The 20593-nt window shown below is 52.4% G+C and overlaps 8 protein-coding genes across 8 annotated transcripts; 3 read left to right on the top strand and 5 right to left on the bottom strand.

Moving 5' to 3' along the window:
* Positions 1 to 65: 65 nt before the first annotated feature.
* GIQ15_06335 (fatty acid synthase subunit alpha reductase) lies at positions 66 to 5788 on the top strand (the record flags this gene model as incomplete). The annotated part of the gene is made up of 4 exons (XM_033553752.1): positions 66 to 291; positions 517 to 597; positions 650 to 5604; positions 5678 to 5788. The coding sequence occupies 4 exons, from the start codon at positions 66 to 68 to the stop codon at positions 5786 to 5788; spliced, it is 5373 nt and encodes a 1790-aa protein (XP_033404896.1).
* A 745-nt stretch (positions 5789 to 6533) lies between these two features.
* On the top strand, positions 6534 to 7523 carry GIQ15_06334 (3-isopropylmalate dehydrogenase B; the record flags this gene model as incomplete). Its single annotated transcript, XM_033553751.1, has 2 exons — positions 6534 to 6993; positions 7054 to 7523. The coding sequence occupies 2 exons, from the start codon at positions 6534 to 6536 to the stop codon at positions 7521 to 7523; spliced, it is 930 nt and encodes a 309-aa protein (XP_033404895.1).
* A 352-nt stretch (positions 7524 to 7875) lies between these two features.
* GIQ15_06333 (N2,N2-dimethylguanosine tRNA methyltransferase) lies at positions 7876 to 10137 on the bottom strand (the record flags this gene model as incomplete). The annotated part of the gene is made up of 1 exon (XM_033553750.1): positions 7876 to 10137. One exon carries the CDS (start codon positions 10135 to 10137, stop codon positions 7876 to 7878), a length of 2262 nt encoding a protein of 753 aa, XP_033404894.1.
* A 351-nt stretch (positions 10138 to 10488) lies between these two features.
* Positions 10489 to 11548, bottom strand: GIQ15_06332 (uncharacterized protein; the record flags this gene model as incomplete). Its single annotated transcript, XM_033553749.1, has 2 exons — positions 10489 to 11291; positions 11368 to 11548. 2 exons carry the CDS (start codon positions 11546 to 11548, stop codon positions 10489 to 10491), a joined length of 984 nt encoding a protein of 327 aa, XP_033404893.1.
* Positions 11549 to 11834: 286 nt separating this feature from the next.
* GIQ15_06331 (C2H2 type zinc finger domain-containing protein) lies at positions 11835 to 12616 on the top strand (the record flags this gene model as incomplete). Its single annotated transcript, XM_033553748.1, has 3 exons — positions 11835 to 11843; positions 11901 to 11927; positions 11981 to 12616. 3 exons carry the CDS (start codon positions 11835 to 11837, stop codon positions 12614 to 12616), a joined length of 672 nt encoding a protein of 223 aa, XP_033404892.1.
* Positions 12617 to 12770: 154 nt separating this feature from the next.
* GIQ15_06330 (arabinan endo-1,5-alpha-L-arabinosidase A) lies at positions 12771 to 13894 on the bottom strand (the record flags this gene model as incomplete). Its single annotated transcript, XM_033553747.1, has 2 exons — positions 12771 to 13041; positions 13173 to 13894. 2 exons carry the CDS (start codon positions 13892 to 13894, stop codon positions 12771 to 12773), a joined length of 993 nt encoding a protein of 330 aa, XP_033404891.1.
* Positions 13895 to 14695: 801 nt separating this feature from the next.
* GIQ15_06329 (pyruvate dehydrogenase E1 component subunit beta) lies at positions 14696 to 16041 on the bottom strand (the record flags this gene model as incomplete). Its single annotated transcript, XM_033553746.1, has 4 exons — positions 14696 to 15167; positions 15223 to 15509; positions 15578 to 15701; positions 15791 to 16041. 4 exons carry the CDS (start codon positions 16039 to 16041, stop codon positions 14696 to 14698), a joined length of 1134 nt encoding a protein of 377 aa, XP_033404890.1.
* Positions 16042 to 16370: 329 nt separating this feature from the next.
* On the bottom strand, positions 16371 to 19762 carry GIQ15_06328 (ser/Thr protein phosphatase; the record flags this gene model as incomplete). Its single annotated transcript, XM_033553745.1, has 4 exons — positions 16371 to 18042; positions 18123 to 18312; positions 18494 to 19533; positions 19599 to 19762. The coding sequence occupies 4 exons, from the start codon at positions 19760 to 19762 to the stop codon at positions 16371 to 16373; spliced, it is 3066 nt and encodes a 1021-aa protein (XP_033404889.1).
* Between the last annotated feature and the right edge of the window lie 831 nt (positions 19763 to 20593).

Genomic DNA, 20593 nt, shown 5'->3' with positions numbered 1-20593 from the left:
CAATTGAACAGCTTGATATCTCCCCGCAACCAGACCAACCGCTCCTCCCCGTCCCTCCCGCAATCATGAAGCCAGAAGTCGAGCAGGAGCTTGCCCACACACTGCTCGTCGAGCTCCTCGCATACCAGTTCGCCTCTCCGGTGCGATGGATCGAGACCCAGGATGTCATCCTGGCCGAGAAGAGGACGGAGCGCATCGTCGAGGTCGGCCCCGCAGACACCCTCGGTGGCATGGCCCGGAGGACTCTCGCCTCCAAATATGAAGCCTACGACGCCGCCACCTCTGTCCAGCGTCAGATCCTCTGCTACAACAAGGATGCTAAGGAGATCTACTACGACGTCGACCCGGTCGAGGACGAACCAGCTTCGGCACCTGCTGCTGCTGCTGCTACTCCCTCTACCTCTACCGCTGCCCCCAGTGCGGCTGCTGCTGCTCCGGCACCAGTGGCGGCACCGGCTCCCTCTGCCGGGCCCGCTGCTGCTGTGGAGGATACCCCGGTCACCGCGGTGGACATAGTCAGATCGCTCATTGCACAGAAATTGAAAAAGGGACTGGCCGATGTGCCCACCACCAAAGCTATTAAAGATCTAGTAGGAGGTGCGTATCTCTTTTCGTCTAATTAAAAATGGCATATACTAACGGCATGTAGGAAAATCGACACTGCAGAATGAAATTTTAGGAGATCTTGGAAAAGAATTTGGCTCCACCCCTGAACGGCCAGAAGATACCCCCCTCGACGAACTCTCCGCCTCCCTCCAGGCTACATTTAATGGACAGCTCGGAAAGCAGTCTTCCTCCCTCGTTGCTCGATTGGTTTCCTCCAAAATGCCTGGTGGCTTTAATATTACTGCAGTTCGTAAATATTTAGAAACAAGGTGGGGACTGGGCCCTGGCCGCCAGGACAGCGTCCTCCTCCTTGCTCTCACAATGGAGCCTCCATCACGAATTGGCTCTGAGACAGACGCCAAAGCGTATCTCGACGACATTACGAATAAATATGCTGCTCAAGCTGGAATAACTCTGTCCACATCAAAGGCTGGCGGCGATAACGGCGGCGGCTCCGGAGGCATGATGATGGATCCAGCTGCCATTGATGCCCTCACCAAGGACCAGAGAGCTTTGTTTAAACAGCAACTCGAGTCCATCGCACGATATCTTAAACTCGACCTTCGCGCCGGAGATAAGGCCTTCGTTGCCTCGCAGGAGTCTCAGGCCGCTCTTCAAGCCCAGATCGATCTCTGGCAGCTGGAGCACGGCGAGATCTATGCCGCTGGCATCGAGCCTGCCTTCGACGCCCTTAAAGCTAGGGTATACGACTCGTCCTGGAATTGGGCTCGACAGGACGCCCTCAGCATGTACTACGACATCATCTTCGGCCGTCTGCGCGTCATTGACCGTGAAATCGTCAGCCAGTGTATCCGCATCATGAACCGATCTAACCCTCTACTCCTGGACTTCATGCAGTACCACATTGATAACTGTCCCACCGAACGTGGTGAAACTTACAAACTCGCCAAGGAGCTGGGATGCATGTTGATCGAGAACTGTAAGGAAGTGCTCAACGTTAATCCCGTCTACAAGGATGTTGCCATCCCCACAGGACCCCAGACAACCGTTGATGCTCGCGGAAACATCAAGTACCAAGAAGCCACCCGACCCAGCGCACGAAAGCTAGAGGATTATGTGCGCACCATGGCCCAGGGAGGGCCGATTTCTCAGTACAGCGGCCGCACTAAGGTGCAGAACGACCTGAAGAATGTTTATAAGATGATCCAGAAGCAACACAAGCTTTCCAAGGCATCCCAGCTCCAGTTCAACTCCCTGTACAAGGAGGTCCTACGGACTTTGGCCATGAACGAGCGCCAGATCATGCCACAAGAAAATGGTCATGCCAGGAAGGGAACCCCACCAAATGGTACCCGTTCTCCTTCAGCTACTGCCGGAAAGGTTGAGACGATCCCCTTCTTGCATCTCAAGAGAAAGACCACTCATGGCTGGGAGTACAGCAAGAAGCTGACCGGTATCTATCTCGATGGGCTGGAGTCCGCTGCCCGAGATGGTCTTACCTTCAACGCCAAGAACGTTCTGATGACTGGCGCTGGTGCTGGATCTATCGGAGCCGCTGTCCTGCAAGGCATGATCAGTGGCGGCGCCAAGGTCGTTGTCACTACTAGCCGCTTCTCGAGAGAAGTCACCGAGTACTACCAGACCATGTACACTCGCTATGGTGCTCGTGGCTCTCAACTCGTTGTCGTCCCATTCAACCAGGGAAGCAAGCAGGATGTCGAGGCTCTTGTTCAATACATATACGACCCCAAGAACGGTCTCGGATGGGACTTGGACTACATCGTTCCATTTGCTGCCATCTCTGAAAATGGTCGTGAAATCGATTCCATTGACTCAAAGTCCGAGCTTGCCCATCGTCTTATGTTGACCAACATCGTCCGTATGCTTGGTGCCGTCAAGGCTCAGAAGCAAGAACGTGGCTTTGCCACTCGTCCAGCTCAGGTCGTCCTCCCCATGTCTCCCAACCACGGAACCTTCGGAAACGACGGCCTATACTCCGAGTCCAAACTCGGTCTGGAGACCCTGTTCAACAGATGGTACTCCGAGAGCTGGTCTGACTACCTCACCATCTGTGGTGCAGTCATTGGCTGGACCCGTTCCACCGGTTTGATGAACGCAAACGACACCATTGCCGAAGGCGTTGAGAAACTCGGAGTCCGCACCTTCTCCCAGCAGGAAATGGCTTTCAACTTGCTCGGACTTATGGCTCCACCTATCGTCGACCTTTGCCAGAACAACCCTGTCTTTGCTGACCTCAACGGTGGTCTGCAATTCATTCCCGACCTCAATGCATTGATGAAGAGATTGCGCAGTGAGATTGTTGAAACTAGCACAGTTAGACAGGCCGTCATGAAGGAAACCGCCCTCGAGAACAAGATTGTCAATGGCGAGGATAGCGAGGCACTCTACAAGAAGGTCATGACTGAGCCTCGTGCCAATATCAAATTCGAGTTCCCCACCCTGCCCGACTGGAAGAGTGAGATTGAGCCTCTCAATGCCAACCTTAAGGATATGGTCAATCTCGACAAGGTCGTCGTTATCACTGGTTTCGCCGAAATCGGTCCATGGGGTAACTCTCGTACTCGTTGGGAGATGGAAGCCTATGGTAAATTCTCTCTTGAGGGTTGTATCGAGATGGCGTGGATGATGGGTCTGATTAAGAACCATAACGGTCCTCTGAAGGGTAAACCATACTCTGGTTGGGTTGATACCAAGTCCGGCGAGCCTGTTAGCGACAAGGATATCAAAGCCAAGTACGAGAAATACATCCTCGAGCACTCTGGTATCCGTATCGTTGAGCCCGAGCTGTTCGGTGGGTATGACCCTAACAAGAAGCAGCTTTTGCAAGAGGTTGTCCTGCAAGAAGATCTCGACACTTTCGAAGCCTCCAAGGAAACTGCCGAAGAATTCAAGCGCGAGCACGGCGACAAAGCCGAGATTTTCGAGATCAAGGATTCCGGAGAATACACCGTCCGCCTGCTCAAGGGTGCGACGCTTCTTATCCCCAAGGCCCTCAAGTTCGACCGCTTCGTGGCTGGTCAGATTCCTACTGGCTGGGATCCTAAGCATTACGGTATTCCCGACGACATCATCGGTCAAGTTGACCCAGTCACTCTCTACGTTCTGGTCTGCACTGTCGAATCTCTGCTTGCATCTGGTATCACGGATCCATACGAATTCTACAAGTACGTTCACATTTCTGAAGTCGGTAACTGTATCGGCTCTGGTATTGGAGGTGCCCAAGCTCTCCGCGGCATGTACAAGGACCGCTACCTTGATAAGCCACTCCAGAAAGATATCTTGCAAGAGTCCTTTATCAACACCATGAGCGCGTGGGTGAACATGTTGCTCCTTTCATCGACTGGTCCTATAAAGACTCCTGTTGGTGCTTGTGCTACCGCTGTTGAATCCGTTGATATTGGATACGAGACTATTGTTGAAGGCAAAGCTCGTGTTTGCTTCGTCGGTGGCTTCGATGATTTCCAAGAAGAAGGCTCGTACGAGTTCGCCAACATGCGCGCCACTAGCAACGCAGAATTGGAACTTGCTCACGGCCGAACTCCCCAGGAGATGTCTAGGCCCACCACCACTACCCGTAGCGGCTTCATGGAGTCTCAGGGTTGTGGTATGCAATTGATCATGACCGCCCAGCTAGCTTTGGACATGGGTGTCCCTATCTACGGTATTCTCGGTCTCACCACCACCGCCACCGATAAGATTGGTCGTTCCGTCCCAGCTCCTGGAAAGGGTGTCTTGACCACTGCCCGTGAGAACCCAGGCAAGTTCCCATCGCCGCTGCTCGACATCAAATACCGACGCAAACAGTTGGAAATGCGCCGTCGCCAGATCCGTGCATGGCGTGAATCCGAGATTCTCGGCCTCCAGGACGAAATCGACACGCTCAAAGCCCAATCCGATGAGACGTTCAATGCCGCTGAATACCGACAAGAGAGATTCGACCATATTGAGCGCGAGGCCGTCCGACAAGAAAAAGACGCCGCGTTCAACCTTGGTAATAACTTCTGGAAGCAGGATTCTAGAATATCCCCCATGCGAGGTGCCCTCGCTACTTGGGGCCTTACTATCGATGATCTTGACGTGGCTTCCTTCCACGGTACTTCAACTGTTGCCAATGACAAGAACGAGTGTGACGTGTTGTGTCAGCAGATGAAGCATCTTGGCCGAAAGAAGGGTAACGCCCTCCTGGGTATCTTCCAGAAGTACCTCACTGGCCATCCCAAGGGTGCTGCTGGTGGCTTCATGATCAACGGATGTCTACAAGTGCTCAACTCTGGCCTTGTCCCCGGCAACCGTAACGCTGATAACATTGACAAGATCATGGAGAAATTCGACTACATTGTCTACCCCAGCCGCAGTCTGCAGACTGACGGCATCAAGGCCTTTTCTGTGACATCTTTCGGTTTCGGTCAAAAGGGAGCCCAAGCCATCGGTATCCATCCCAAGTACCTGTACGCCGCTCTAGATGAGTCTCGATACAACGCGTACAAGACCAAGGTCGAGGCCCGCCAGAAGCGCGCATACCGATACTTCCACAACGGGATGATCAACAACACTCTCTTCGTCGCCAAGGACAAATCGCCATACGAAGATAACCAGGAGTCAAGCGTCTACCTCAACCCCGATGTCCGTGTCGAGTACAACGAGAAGGAATCCAAGCTCCAGTACCCTGTCGACCCACAGGCAAAGGCCACAATCCAAATTAGCAAGGCCGAAAGCACGATGAGGATGGTCGAGACCCTGGCCAAAGCTACAGTGACAGGCAACACCAAGATTGGCGTGGATGTCGAGGACATCGAGACGTTCAACATCGACAACGAGACGTTTGTGGAGCGCAACTTCACCAAGAGGGAGAAGGAGTACTGCATGCAGGCAGGCTCTCCACGAGCCTCGTTTGCTGGACGATGGAGTGCAAAGGAAGCCGTCTTCAAGTCACTAGGTGTTCGTGGCAAGGGCAGCGGCGCTCCTCTCAAGGAGATTGAGATCATTCACGATGAGAACGGAGCTCCGGTTGTTGTTGTAAGTTGACGCCCATAGCCCTTCTATCCTTTATATTCTTATACAGCTCGACTAACCAGTTTTTAATCTATAGCTACACGGTGATGCCGCCTCGGCAGCTAAGGAGGCTGGAGTGAAGGAGGTGCATGTTAGCATCACCCATAGCGATGCCCAGGCTATCTCTATTGCGCAGTCTCACTTCTAATCGCCTTAACCTACCGCCCATTACTTGTCAATTCTCTTTTTACCAGCGGTGCTAGCTCGTAATCTGTCCAACATAGTTCCTCCGGTTATTCTCCTGCATTATTCATGATCTTCTTTATACGCCCCTATACATTTTACTTTTCCTTATACCATCTAATGACATGCCCCGAATTGGTTTGATGACGCAAAAAGTTTAAAGTTGGCCCTTGTTTCCTCTTCTCTTCAACCTAACCAGTATAGGAGTATGTATATAGATTTTTAATTAGAATCCGAGTTGTCCCAGAGTCCGATCCTGCCATGTAGACATCCCGAGCTCGCCCCTTGTATTGTTAGGCAGGCTCCAGCGGTTGAACTGTTGAGTGTGGAGTGACTTCTGCAAAAATAGCCGGCAAAGAGCCTGCCATATTACCGAACTGCCGACCCGGCAAGAGTCACGGAAACTGCACTGGATACACCCGAATACATGATATATATACACACATATAGTCATATAATATAGGTGATCATATATATAGCACAGGTATGTATCTCGCCTAGTCCTCTATGGAATACTCATATCAGTGTCGTCGACGAAGAATAGTTATGGTAGAGGGGAAATGTCATCTCGGCCAGGATCCGGCTCTAACTCCGGACATCGACCTGTACCCCGGATATCAACTAATAAATACTTAACATTCCTGGACTCACTGCCGACTCCTATAAAATAGTATACTTCATGATAAGAGCTAGACATACAGAGTCAGACTATGGCATATAACATCCTCGTCCTGCCAGGCGATGGCATCGGCCCCGAAATCATGGCTGAGGCAGTCAAAGTCCTGCAGTCCTTCACCACGCCATCACGTACCTTCAACCTTCGACAGGAGCTGATAGGAGGCTGCAGCATAGACGTCCATGGTACCCCTGTCACCGAGGCCGTGAAACAAGCTGCTCTCGAGTCTGATGCCGTCTTGTTTGCGTCCGTTGGAGGGCCGAAATGGGACGGCGCCAGGCGTGGTCTTGAGGGGCCCGAGGGGGGGCTGTTACAGCTTAGACGTGCGTTGGACGTATATGGGAACCTGAGGCCATGTAGCACGCCGAGCATGTCTATTTCGAAGAAGTATAGTCCGTATAAAGAGACTGTGATCGAAGGGGTCGACTTTTTGGTTCTAAGGGAGAACTGCGGAGGAGCGTATTTCGGGAAAAAGGTCGAGGACGAGAACTATGGTATCTATATAACGTTCTTCTCTTATTATTTGCATTTGATAGTAGCTAACATTTGTATAGCGATGGACGAATGGGGATATTCAACAGAGGAAGTCCAGAGAATTGCTCGGCTTGCAGGGAGTCTTGCACTTCGTCACAATCCCCCATGGCCAGTTATCTCCATGGACAAGGCGAACGTCCTTGCATCCTCGCGCCTGTGGCGTCGTGTGGTCGAGAAGACGTTCGCTGAAGAGTTCCCCCAGGTTAAATTGTCTCATCAGTTGGCCGATTCTGCTTCTCTGCTCATGGCGACTAATCCTCGCTCGCTGAACGGCGTTTTACTCGCTGATAATACCTTTGGTGACATGCTCTCCGATCAGGCGGGGTCGATAGTCGGGAGTCTCGGTGTCTTGCCCAGTGCCAGTCTCAGTGGCATCCCGGGTGAGAAAGACGGTTCTAAGAAGGCTTACGCCTTGTATGAGCCTACTCATGGGTCGGCACCCAGGTATGTTACACCTTTTACCGCTGCCTATCCTCCTTCTACCTGCTAGGCTGACCGAAAACACTCTAGTATTGCTGGCCAAAATATTGCTAATCCTATTGCTATGATTCTCTGTGTTGCGATGATGTTCAGATACTCGTTCAACATGGAGAGCGAAGCCCAATGTGTCGAGAAAGCCGTCACTCATGTTCTAGAAGCTGGCATCCGAACCCCTGACTTGGGCGGCCAGGCGGGTACGACAGATGTTGGCGATGCTATAATTGCTTATATTAGAAATTCGGGCGGAGTACAGCTGTAGACGCCTTGTCAATCATCATTGTGTTAATTTAATCATCGTTGTGTTGATTTAACAGTCAGTATAAAGTACATATATGCTCAGATAACGAGAGATGACACAAACACTACGACTCTTTAGCTGAATCTTTGGGGACATTGCTAACTGTAGCTCGCGCAATCGGGCCCCAGTTCGCCCTGGGGTTTGTTTGATACCTCGTTAGGCGTTTCTTGCGGTGTGAATCCATCGCTTTTTTGCCCAATGCCTCGTCGAAGACGACCTCAAGTGTGCTTGGATCGGGGCGAGGCGACGGCGAGCGAGATAAAGTACCCTTGTCCTTTTTCTCAGTATCATTCTCCTTGCCTTCTATAGCAGGCTTTTCGGCTGTCTCTACCGACTGGTGCACCTTTGAGCGATACAAGGCAGCCTCAAGCATCGTCGTGAGGTCTGCAAGACTCTTCCCGGAATCAACTGCGCTAAGTATGTCACGCTTCAATGCCCTTACACCTGGCCCTTCTCCAGACACGGGGTTAAGCGTGTGCCTGCTCCGTCGTAGAATACCAGCCCCAGCCGTTCCCTCTGAAAGTGCCCCAGGTTTGATAGGCGATTTAAGACGAACCCATTCTCGCATTATCTCCCATATCACTTCCCAGGGAGCATCTGTACGTATTGAATTGGGTTTAGCATGACTGCGAGTAGACCTATACCCGAGATGCCGTAGTGCACCACGGAGTTGGTCTTCGGGCATTGTTGAAGTGCGAAGAACCCGAGATAGATTGCTAACCACAAAGAAAAATGGGTACGGTTCAACCAGCGCAGGGTCGACCCGGGGGATAAGCAAGGATTCGTCTTCGTTTGCCTTGGTCGCCCGTACCGGCACTGTTTCAGGGGTAGCCTCCTTCGCACTTCCTCCAATATCCAAATCTTCTTCGAGGGCGGTGGTGAGCATGCCTTCGATACGGGAGCACGTTTGGTATGTGTTCTTATCCGCACCGGCGGTTAGGTCAAGGATGCGCTGGATGAAGTGTGGGTTATGTAAAGGTCCTGCCCACATTGGTCCTGCAAGATGCGTCTTGAAGCCACAATGTTCGCAATTTGGCGCAGCAGTCGGCCCCTGTGCAAGCTTATAGCTATAAAAGGGAGTCCCGTCTTTACCTATTTGCTTCTTCTTCTCTGCAAGACGTTGGGTTTTCCATGAGCCGCAGCCATGATCGCAGTTGAACGCAACCATGGTCTTGCTCGCGGTGAACTTCACCTCTGAGGGAGACTTGTGGATACGAACAAAGACCCTTGCGTAGAAATCGATGGACAACGAAAGCATAGGCTCAATTGCCAGGCCGTATTTGGCCGCCGTAGTTGCCACAGCATTCAGAATCAAACGAAGTCCGCCGTCGTGGGAGTGTGGGCCGCGGACGGGGAGGCCGCCATAGAGAGCAAACGTCTTTTCAGGGTATCCAGCTCCTGCAAAGACTCCAGCATCAGTGCAAGTGACGCATAACAACCCACCGTCGGCAACGGATTGTACTGCGCTGTCTAAGAATGGTGCAGCGGTTCCATAAGGGTCCAAGTCGACCACGTCAAACTTTGGAATACCGCCTGGGTCGTTGGAGGATCCCTGAGCTCTGCCAACAGTGTACATGTAGGCGCAAGCATCCCCTTTATTCGGCCGTACTACCTTTTCAAGGTTGTTGTGTTGGATATTGAGCTTCATGGACTCGATCGCGGCCCCAGAAAGATCGTTTCCAACGACGCGGGTCGCAAATGGGATCTCCTTTGCATAGCGAAGGGCGCGAAGTCCCGAGGCAGACAATGCATCCAGGATGGCAAAGGACGGCACCCAAGGTTTAGGCGTTGTATTTGCGCCCTTTTCGGTGGTATCTTCGGCCCCGTTGGCGGGCACACCCTGTGCCTGGGTGTCTTCAGTTGCTGTAGCTACCTCATCGCCGGTGCAGACCTTTTTCGAGAGAGTGCCATTCTGCACCTGATGCTCACTTTCATCACCTTCCTCTCGCTTCCTCTTGTTTGCATTCGTCTCGGTCACGTTTATCTTGTTCGCCTTTGCCTTCCGTCCCTTGTGTTTAAGCCGGTATTTCTTCTCCTTGACGGCCTTTGCATGCTCTCCGTATGCACGTATCGCGAGCACACTGAGGTCTCGGTTGAATTGTTGTATGGGATTATAGAAGACGGACGGTCGATCGCCTTCGGTGGTTTTCTGGTTCTTGGTCGAGGGAGGAGGTTTGGCCGGTTCAGCGTCCTTCTGGTCAACTAGGATATATGCGAGACCCTCCTGGATCGTCTTGTAGACTTTTCCGTCGTGTTTAATAATCTGTCCCTGTCTCGGTGGAGTCGAAATCGTCCCCATCTCGGGGCTCTCTTCGCTGGACGCCATCCTGCGCGACTGACTGAGTATTAAGATGTGTTTGGCAGGAATCCAGCTTGTGCAGTTTAGAACATGCCGTCTAGCAGCTGAACATCGCACTCCAATGCCTAGACCAACAGTCAAACGGCCCAAAAGCATTTGAATCTCCAACCGTGTTTCTGCGCCAGCTTCTTTCTCGTCCTTGGTTAGAAGTAAAACTAATTATTATTTTTTTCTCTCTTAAAAAAACCAAAAAATCGCATGTTTTTTAGGGTTGTGCACGGACCACTATGTTATAACCTTAAAATCTATATACAAAAAGACGCGCCAATCTATGTTATTCTCTACAAGACGCAGGAAACATCTATCTAGTAACAGGAATCAGGGGGCCAGGAGTCCTCCGAGCAGCGGGACCTGGCTATATACCGCATCCCAGCCCTTGGCCTCCCAGCCCATCCCGAGACCACCAGTTCCAATCACACCCAGACCTCCAGCAAGCCAGAGCGCTGTTCCTACCAACGACACCCCGTTGACAATCCATCGCCGTCTTTTCTTTCGCTGGTAGAGCTCGGCACCCTTCTCAGATCCAAGGTAGCCGCCGTTGGCTCCAGGGAGTCTGCCAGAAGCTGCCTTCTTGGTTACAAGCACCTCTCTCCATCCAAACCACCATGCCCAGCCACCGACGAAATGCCATACCCCGACGCCCGTAAGAGCAGCATACCATATGCCCATCAGCCATGGTGATCTGGCAATTCCGTGTGCTACATATCCCAGTCCAACACCGGAGCTCCCACCATCGACGTAGAGCGGAACGAGCCTGTTGACGAGAATATGCGATCCAACCAATGGCACCATGGCATACCCAAGTATAGCTTGAACACTAGGCGGTTTCGCAGTTGACCTGAACGCTTTGCGTTGCTCGCGTGTTTCTGCGCCGAACTGACGGGCCCGTCGAGACTGACGAAGATAGCGGAGTACAAGACCTGACGTAACGTGTGCGAGTATGGGCAGGTAGACTATCAACGGCTCAAGACCCGGAGCTTGGTATATTGGGCGTGTTAGGAGGAGAAAAGTCTCGCTTTCGGGGACAGATCGGGTTGCAAGCGGGATGAGTGCTGTGTTTGTAAAATGAAGGCCGAGGAAGAGTGTAGGAGGGTATGTAGAGTATTTCTGGATAGCAGACACTATAGAATGTATAGATATTAGTTACTGGAAGCCTCAATAAATACTGGCATAGTTCTTGGGTTGGTTGCTTCATACGCCAGTACTCCCAACTATGGCCGCTTAAGCCCGGCTTCGGCCTCGATGGCAGCTCATGATGTCTCTGTGGCCCGTCTGTACTTATCAGCGAGCCGTCTCCAGCTTCAAGGTCCAGTTCATCAAGAGGTGAAGGGTCAATCTCCTGCAGGTAGAGCTCCGACTGCTCCTCGCTGTGCTCCATGGCGCCCGGCGCTGCCTCTGAAGTCCCGGTGGATATTGACGACTCCCTCTCCAAGCTTATAGAGTCAAGCGAATGAGCGTTGTGGCAGTTATATGAATCTCGCCGAGAAGATGCGAATGTCTTCCAAGTTTCGATGCTGGCGCAATATTTAACGCGGCCTCTTTCATTGGCCACTTCTCCAGAGCTCACTTTCTTCAACCATCTCGAAATTCACCCAAACGATCTCAACATAATACGGAGTATACCAGTTTGATAGGCTGTAGAGACCAGCCAGCTTCGATCCAGCATGCCTCCAGTAAGTGAACTACGCCCTTGGAAAAAGAGACAAGACCAAGCTGACTTTGACCCGTAGCGTGGCTTCACGAACCCGGCTCCAAAGGTGCATGCAAACATCGCAGTATACGTGTTTACAGAGCATGCTAACTTGAATAGACCGAGTCCGCTCGATCAGCGTTGAATTCCTTTACCTGTACACTCTGCAACAAATCCTACTCGCGGCACCCAGAATATGAAGCGCACATAGGCTCCTACGACCACCAACACAAGAAACGACTACGGGACTTGAAGCAGCTCTCCCGCGACCCCAACGCGGCCGAGAAGGCAAGGAAGGCCGAGCGGAAGGCTAACGAGGAAGCAGGCCTTATCGTGGTTGGCTCTGCTGGAAAAAGTAGCAGCGGCGGCGGTGGTGGTGCTGCCAGTGGGTTCAAGAAGGGTGGATTCAAGAGCTCGTTCTCCGTGGTTGCTGGAGGTGGCGCAGGAGGTGCGAATGCAGCTACATCGACAGCGGCGCCTAGGTTGAAGAAGAATGTTCTGGGAGATGAGGATGAGGACGAGGATGAAGGCCGGAAGGGTGCTGCCTCTGCGGTGGACGAGAAGGCGAGTGCGTTGCCTAGGGTTGGATCCAAGGCTCCTTTGGACGGAGAGCGAAGGGAGAATGAAGAGGTAGAGAGTGACACTGATGAAGAATATGGAAACGATGATCTTGAAACGGGCGGTGGCTATTACGATCCTCGACGACCAACGGATTGCTTTCCTCAATGCGCTGGAGCAAAGGTCCCTGCAAGCTGAGCTATATAGCAATGCCGCATCTTCACTTTTTAGTGATTACGGATACTTCGAAGCTCAGGTGATACATTGGCGCAATACCTGCCAGTGATGCTCTAGTATACTTGAAAAAAAGAACAAGGAAACGGCCCGCAGACGACTCGTTCGAAGTATAGCATCACCATGGAACTCGCGCCTCCACGCCCTCCGTCGTTATCTTGACCGGCTCGATTCCGCCGGCATCGTTAAAGTACATCCTATCGATGCATGTCACCCGGTGGTCTCTCTCGTTATCATTTGGGAATCGTCGATGGTACACGATATAGTAGTCATCTTTGACTGAGAATACGCTATTGTGACCGGTACCAGTTCCAATGGCTAGGTCACCCTGCAGGATCTTGACGGGCTCTCCGTCAAAGGGGCCGAGAGGACTCTTGCTCGTGACGTAGCTTACTCCATATGAATTATCGGTCCATCTTCAGTCGAGAATAGTTGCAGGAATCGTTAACCTTTGGCCGTCCATATCAAGCAGAGGAGGAACTTGCGTGCGCAAGCAGACAGCGGAGGAGAAAGTACTTACCCTCCAGTACTATACATGTAATAGTATATCCCCTTGCGTTTCAACATCCATGGTCCCTCGACATACTCCTTGGGCGTGATCTCCTTGACCTCCCCCTTTAACGATATCATATCATCGTTTAGCTCAACAACGACGCCATGACTATGTCCGCCATAATAGAGGTAGTTCCTCCCATCATCGTCAATGAAAATATCAGCATCAATAGGCTGCGCGCCAAAGTACGATTCCGATATCAACGGCTTCCCCAGTGCATCCTTAAACGGGCCCTCCGGAGAGCTTGATCGTGCAACTCCAAGCCCCGCGCCATCTCCGGCAGAGAAATACATGTAATACGACCCATCTTTAAAGGCGACAGATGGAGCCCATGCCGCCCTGTTCGTGCTCCAGGAAACGTCCTTGAAGTCCAAGGCCTTCCCCAGGCTGGTCCATGATTTCAAATCAGGCGATGAGAACGCCTCGAAGTACGTCTGGTTCTCATACACCGTGGACACCGTGGGGTAGATGTAGTACTTGTGGCCGAAGATGCGGGCTTCAGGGTCAGCGTACCAGCCATCAATCACTGGGTTGCCGACCCGGGGAATCTTCATCGACAGGTTAGGCATCGCAGCGGCGGACACGATATGAAGCAGTGCCGTCCACAGTGCGAGGACCAGGGCAAGATATGTCGAAGACGACGAAGACGACCGGACAGGGAGCAGAACAAGCCACTCTATTTTGGCCATGTTCGTATCAATATATTGAGTTCCTTGGCTTCCCACAAGCTGTGCTGTATGAACCTAGTGTCTGCAGAGCAATTCCTAGGAGTATAAAACCTCATCACGGCTAAAAGAGAGCAGTGCCCTACTTTATATATCGACTGTATACATAACTGTATATCTTCCCGTCGCACGAGAATGGGCGTCCCTTACTTTCAGTCGCACGAGTAGACCCCGCCGATCGAATATCATCTGAGCCGTTTATCGATTTATGTACCCATGATCACCGTTCTGATCCCAGCCCAATTGCCGCATGATGAGAAGATGCATCAATGCACGGGATACATTTCGGTATTATCGGTAGAGGAGGAGACTAAGATCGACGGGTGGGTGCTTATATATTTAGTTTTGTGGGGAACTGGCAAGAATATTAAAAAAGGACGAGCTAGAAGTATAGCGTACGATGAAGTGGAGAGAAGTAACTACCAGTCAGGATAAGCAGCTGCAGGTAGTATTTTTGTTTATCTCGAGCGGATCCAAAGACAAGGCGCCAACACACACATACACAAAGGAGAAACACGAATAGTACAAGTGTGGGCGCTATATATCGTCATGTAGCGTAAAATTACACAAAGGCAGGTAAAAAAAAGGGATAAAAAGACAATGGGAGGAAGAAATCTGGGTAGAATAGCTGCAAGAGGAAACCGAGGTGAGGCGGAGGAGCGGGTGCAAGTTGGATCAAGCGCTGCACGGAGCGGGAGACGAAAAAAAGGGAGGGTTATAGACAGGTGACGGATTTAATATAGGTGACGGATTTAATATAGGTGTCTATAGTCGAAGGAGCTTGGTGGCCTGGGCCAGGATGGTGTCCTCCTGTGGGAAACTCATGATCTCCAGCTTCTCGGCGTATGGGGTTGGCACCTCAGCACCGGTGACACGGATGGCAGGGGCGTGGAGATAGTCGAAGCCGTACTCCATGGCGAGGGCGAGGATCTCGGACGAGACACCGAACATGGGGAATCCGGACTCAACGGCCATCAAGTGGCCGGTCTTCTTGACGGATTTGATGATGGCCTCGACGTCGAGTGGCTTGACGGATCGAAGGTTGATGACTTCAGCTTCAACACCGTACTTGGACTTCAACTGGGCGGCAGCCTGCAGGGACAGGCCCACGCATCGGGAGAGAGTGACGATGGTGAGGTCCTTTCCGGGGCGCTCAATCTTGGCCTTTCCAAGTGGGATAACGAAGTCGTCCTTCTGCGCAGCTTCGCTCATGGGGAAAGATTGTCCGTACAGCAGCCTTGTAGTCATGTATTAGCAAGTGGAAGACAGATTGCCAGTATGGGCCAACTTACTCATTCTCGAGGAAGACAACCGGGTTAGGGTCACGGATGGCAGCTTTCAAAAGACCCTTGGCGTCCTCGGCGCTCCATGGAGTAGCAACCTTCAAGCCAGGTATGCTTCCGTACCAGGCGGAGTAATCTTGGGAGTGCTGGGCAGCAACACCAGCAGCGAAACCGTTGGGTCCTCTGAATGTGATGTTGCAGGGCTGGATACCACCAGACATGTAGTGGGTCTTAGCGGCAGAGTTGACGATCTGGTCGATGGCTTGCATGGCGAAGTTGAAGGTCATGAACTCGCACTGTACCGGGAGTAGCGGAGTGGTTAGCACGAGACGCGAGAATATAGGTAGACGGAATTACTACGCACCACTGGGTGTAGACCGGCCAAAGCAGCTCCCACGGCGAGACCGCAGAAACCTTGCTCGGTGATAGGAGTATCGATAACTCGACGGTCGCCGAAACGGTCGAGGAGGCCCTTGGTCACCTTGTAGCTAGAGGACGACATTGTGATTAGCGGACTCGACCCAAGGAACACGGTCTCCGAGACCAATTGGGAGCGGATAGCTGTCGAGATACTCACGCTCCGTTATATTGTGCCACCTCCTCTCCGAGGACGAAGACCTTCTCGTTTCCGGCCAACTCCTCCGCCAACGCCTCATTGAGCGCATCTCGCACGGTCATCTCCTTCACGCCGCTAGGGCTGGCATATGTGCGTCTCTGGACAGCAGACTGCGAGAAGACTGCGGGCTGGAAGGCCGAGTAGCGGGCTGCTGGGGCAAAGCGCGAGGCCAGCAGTCGGGAGGCCGGCCGTAGTATTCTGGGAGCCGCCATTGCGAAGGCTGTGCGGTGAATCGGGGGAGGAGAGGAGGGCGTGAGGGTGCCGGGTGGTCTCTGCTGGCAGGAGAGTGCAATTGACGGTGGCAGCGGTCTCGCGGAGGTGCAGGAGAGTCGGTCGTCCGGCGGTTCAAGATGTGAAGTTGGAGATGAAGCCCATCCGCCTTTTTTGTTGACCGTTTGACGCTAACTCTGCTTTGTTGAGCTGACTAATGGTATGACTAAGCAACACCTACAGATCCAAGGGCAACTACAGTATAAAGGAAGAAGAGAATATAAGTAGAGAGAATATAGAAGGGGAAGAGAGAAGAGAATATAGGTAATATCTAGGTATGTCTAAGGCTGGGACACTTCCAGTTCTGCGTCGCCCACTCCGTGATCATGGTCCTCATCTGCACGCCCGGCATGAACGCCTCTGCCTCCTTGGGGTCGAAGTCGATGCCCGCAATCTTGGTCGCGACGGTCATCCAGGGCTCGAGGAAGTCGAGGTATAGCAGGTCGACCTCGGCCGGCGTCGCAGAGTCGCCCTCTGATATCGACGACATGATACAGTTCGGCATTCGGTAGAAGGAGATGGGTGCATGGACCGTGTCATCGCCGTCGGTGCCGGCGTCGTCCTTGGTGGTATATCCAGGTATCAGTCCTGGCGTTTCACCTCCTCCGAGTGGGCTCTGGTCGTCGTCAGGCAGCAGAGTCGCAGTTTCAGCCTCCTCCACAACAAAATCCTCATCTCTAGATAGTTGTTCAGGCGGGCAAAGGAACGAAGAGGCCATAGGTGTGCCTGCTGCCTGTGTTAAAATGCTAGGCGCCTTGTTGAGGATCTGTAATACTTTAACTGCCTTGTCGTACGGCACGTCTTTCATATATCGAAACTCGTTTATAAAGGGAGACAAGATGTATGCGCTATCCTGAGTGAACGGGCCTTTGAAGATGTCAAAGCGGATGCCGCCGGTGTTGACGATGGCAAGGGCGGTGGTGTTCTCGCGGAGTCCGGACCTGAGCGAGTCAGGTAACGCCTCCTTCTCGAGCCAGGTGAAAATATTGTCCTCGGACGGATACTTGGACCGTGACATCCAAAGCGTCCTGGGAGCACAACCGTAGATGTGGTCTAGCTTGAGGGTACTTCTGGCTTTGCGGATGGATTCAGTAACTTCTCTCCCCCTGGGCGTGTGGAAGGTCGCCTCGTCAAGGCCGGAATGGTGGTAGAATGAGTATAGGTTACTGTCGATGTATCTGCGACTGAACGAAGGTGAACTTTGTGTGGCAGTCTGCTTCTTGGTCGTGTTCAACCCGCTCACAGACGCGAAGCCAATAGTTTCCATGAACCGCCCACTGGCGAGGCTGTATGCTTTGTCGTCATATTTCACGTAGTCGCGAATATGGTAATGGCCAGCGAAGAAGTGGATTGGCGTGTCCCATTGTGCTGATCGGATCGATGTGAAGATGGCATTATATTCCTTCGACTTAGCCGGGACATGGCCAAGAACGAGGAAGAGGTCAACTTCTCTGTCTCTGATCGCCTCTTGGAACCAGTCTTGCTTGATCGTCTCCTCGACAGTCGTTACAACGGTGTTGTTGTAATTGCCGGTAAAATCAAACAAGAACCCAAACGCCATGATTCGAATTCCTTGTACCTTGGTAGTAAACTTTTTAAATCGCGGAGCAAGCGGGACGAGATCACCAGAGTCCGGATCAGTGATGTCAACGTTTGAGGCAAGATATTTGCCCTTGAAGTTGGGAACAGTGGTAAGAAACTCGGCCTCAGAAGTGTTCTTCTTGTAGAGCTCATGGTTCCCCGTGCAGAGCAAGTCTATATGTTGCTTCTGCAGGAACTTGGAAGAATACGCTCCCTTTGGTTCAGAGCTGTCATAAAGCCCATTCCCTTCTACTCTATCTCCAGTATCAATTACCAGGAGGTCAGTTCCGGCTGCTTCAGCCCTTTCCCGCATGCGCGTCGCGAACGACACATAATCGCCCCAATCAGCGGAGTATGATGGTCTGTTCCAAGCCCCCTGTTCAGCAGATACTCAGACGGGGGGGGTTTACCGGAGACTGGTCAGGAAGGGTTTTTATCTCACTCCTGTAGATGGCCTGAATACCAGCCGTGGACGTCGGTGGTATGGAGGAAGTTGAGCTGACCCCATGTCAAGTCCCTCAACGGCGCCGGAATGGGATCTGGAGCTTCAGGCTGTGAACCAAACGCAACCCCGGCCAGCCCAAGCAGGGCAAACGCAACGTTTTCAAGCATGAGGACTCTCGATAAACAAGCTGGTATCTTTATTTGATGTTTGTTTACGTTGGACGTCTCGACTTCGGCTTATACACAGGCTGCCACGTGATGATGTCTAGTCATCTGATGCGTGTAGGGAAGTTTTGTTACTACATATAGTGCGCTATATTGTACATTTTGGTATATAAAAAAGGAGATAGAGGTGTAAATCCTACTCACCGTTGTAGACAAACACCCCCTTTCCACTCCTGTAGCCTCCCAGCGTACCCTGCACACAGTCGATGAGCTCTTCCTTGGGCGTATCCCTCGTCCACTTCACCTCCTGCACAGGGATATCCTTAAACCTGCCGTCCCTGGTTAAACGGAAGATATCGCGAATAGTCTCTTGCTTCAACGCCGGGTTATCATCACTCCACCTCGACACCCAGAAGCCGTGGAAGGCAATATTGTTAAAGATCATAAGCCCTGCAGGTAGGGCGGTTGGCTGTTTCGCCATGGCACCGTACGTGACGTGTCGGGAGTTGGGAGCGAGTACCTTGGCAAGTGCAGCCGCATTCTTCCCTCCAACGCAATTGAGGGCCAGGCGGATGGGCTCCCTGCCTCCACGCGTCAGCTGCTGGACGGTATCTTTGAATTTAGCAGACGACAGGAGGTCTGATTCGGTGATAACGGCCGTGGCGCCAAGGGAGAGCAGCTCGTTCTTCAACTTCTCTGTCTCCTCGGCCGTCTCACGCTCCCTGATGACGTTTAGGGTCTTTATATTCCACTGTTTTGCAATCTGAATCGCGGCTCGACCCACGCCCGAGTTCGCACCGTTCTGAATCAGCCATTCCTCGCCGCCACGCAGCCAGTCCCATTCGCAGAAATCTTTGATCATCCGGTAGGCCGTGACGGGGTTGACGCTGACGGTACCAGCCTGGATGGGCGTTAGACCTTCACGGTCCTGTTCCTCGACCTTTATCAGCTGTGACTCGTCGAACTGGGCATGGGTCCTCCATGTGCCCATTCCCGAATGTTTCATGATGACCCAGTCGCCCTTGCGGAGAGATTTCACGCCCGAACCGGTGGATAGGACCTCGAAGGCTCCCTCATTTCCGGCGACGGCATGAGGGTCGATTGTGCCTAAGGTGGTGAGAAAGGTGGGTTTTGTCGGGTAGACGCCTTGGATCTGGTTAAAGTCCGCCGGATTGAGCGGGGCGGCGAGTAGGCGGAGGGTGCATTGGGTGCCGTTGGGAGGAGAGATTGAATGTGCATGTAGACTAGAGAGAAGGTGAGAATCAGCATAGACTCGTCGAAGCACTTGAATAGAACGGAGAATAGCTACTTTAGGACATCCTTGGGCTCTCCGTATTTGGGAAAGACGAGGGCTTTGGCCTGGGTGTATCCGTATGCAGAGATGTATCGCCGTCTGTCGAGGGAGAGTCTGGGTGTGAGCCGTGGCTGACGACAGCACTGTACGAGGATGCTGGGAGCTCGCGGAGCCGCCATGCTGCAGAATTGGACCAATGTCAGTCTATGGTCGGCTAGGTCGAGCTTCACGTTATCTATTGCAGTAGTGGTTGTGCTTGCTTGTTAGTTGATGCGTAAACATGAGAGTCGAAGTGTTTGTCCTGGCGGGATGACGTCGTGGGCCTCGGCACAGCTCTACACTACAACGACGACTCTGGACGTCAGTCGACATCACCACTCCAAAGTCGATACACGACTTTGTACATGGCTTTGGCTGACTCTGGCATGACTCCTGGGTTAAGAGACGAGGTGTCCTGTGGGCGTTGGACTGGTATGTTTCCAAGGGACGGTCAGGCAAAGTACCAGATCTTCAACAGAGGTTCAACCATGCAGCATTCTGACCACTAGCTAACCATACCATCTAGGTTGACCTATGAGATAGTATCTTAATAATGCATTTAGCAAGTACTATGACAACGACTGATAATGTGATGGTCTCCGAGAAGACGGTCTCAGATACGGTGTCACTCAGAATATCAAGCTGCTACGCCGTACCTGCGGCGTTCAACCCACCAAGTACTCGGTGTCCAACGCACTCTACCGGTTCTACGCTCTAATCTCTATTACTGTTATACGAGGCGAGACCGGGCGGCGTGGCGATGGAGGGCGGCGTTGGGGTGGAGCGACCATCTCCCGCCGATATCCAGGAACGAGAAGGTGAAGAAACAGGGAGAAGAAGGGAGAAGGAGAGGCAAACGGCGGGCCAAAAAGTGAAATCACACAGGGGTCTACCCCAGGCCAAGGACCAGCCCCTGATCCGCCATGCAAGCATCTCACATCTCTCGCATCAGTCTACTCCGTAACCATACT

Source organism: Arthroderma uncinatum (assembly GCF_011692745.1).
Source record: "Arthroderma uncinatum strain CBS 119779 chromosome Unknown scaffold4, whole genome shotgun sequence".
Classification (NCBI taxonomy): domain Eukaryota; kingdom Fungi; phylum Ascomycota; class Eurotiomycetes; order Onygenales; family Arthrodermataceae; genus Arthroderma; species Arthroderma uncinatum.
The sequence above is the reverse complement of the archived record's forward strand: the minus strand, read 5'-3'. Positions and strand labels throughout refer to the sequence as shown.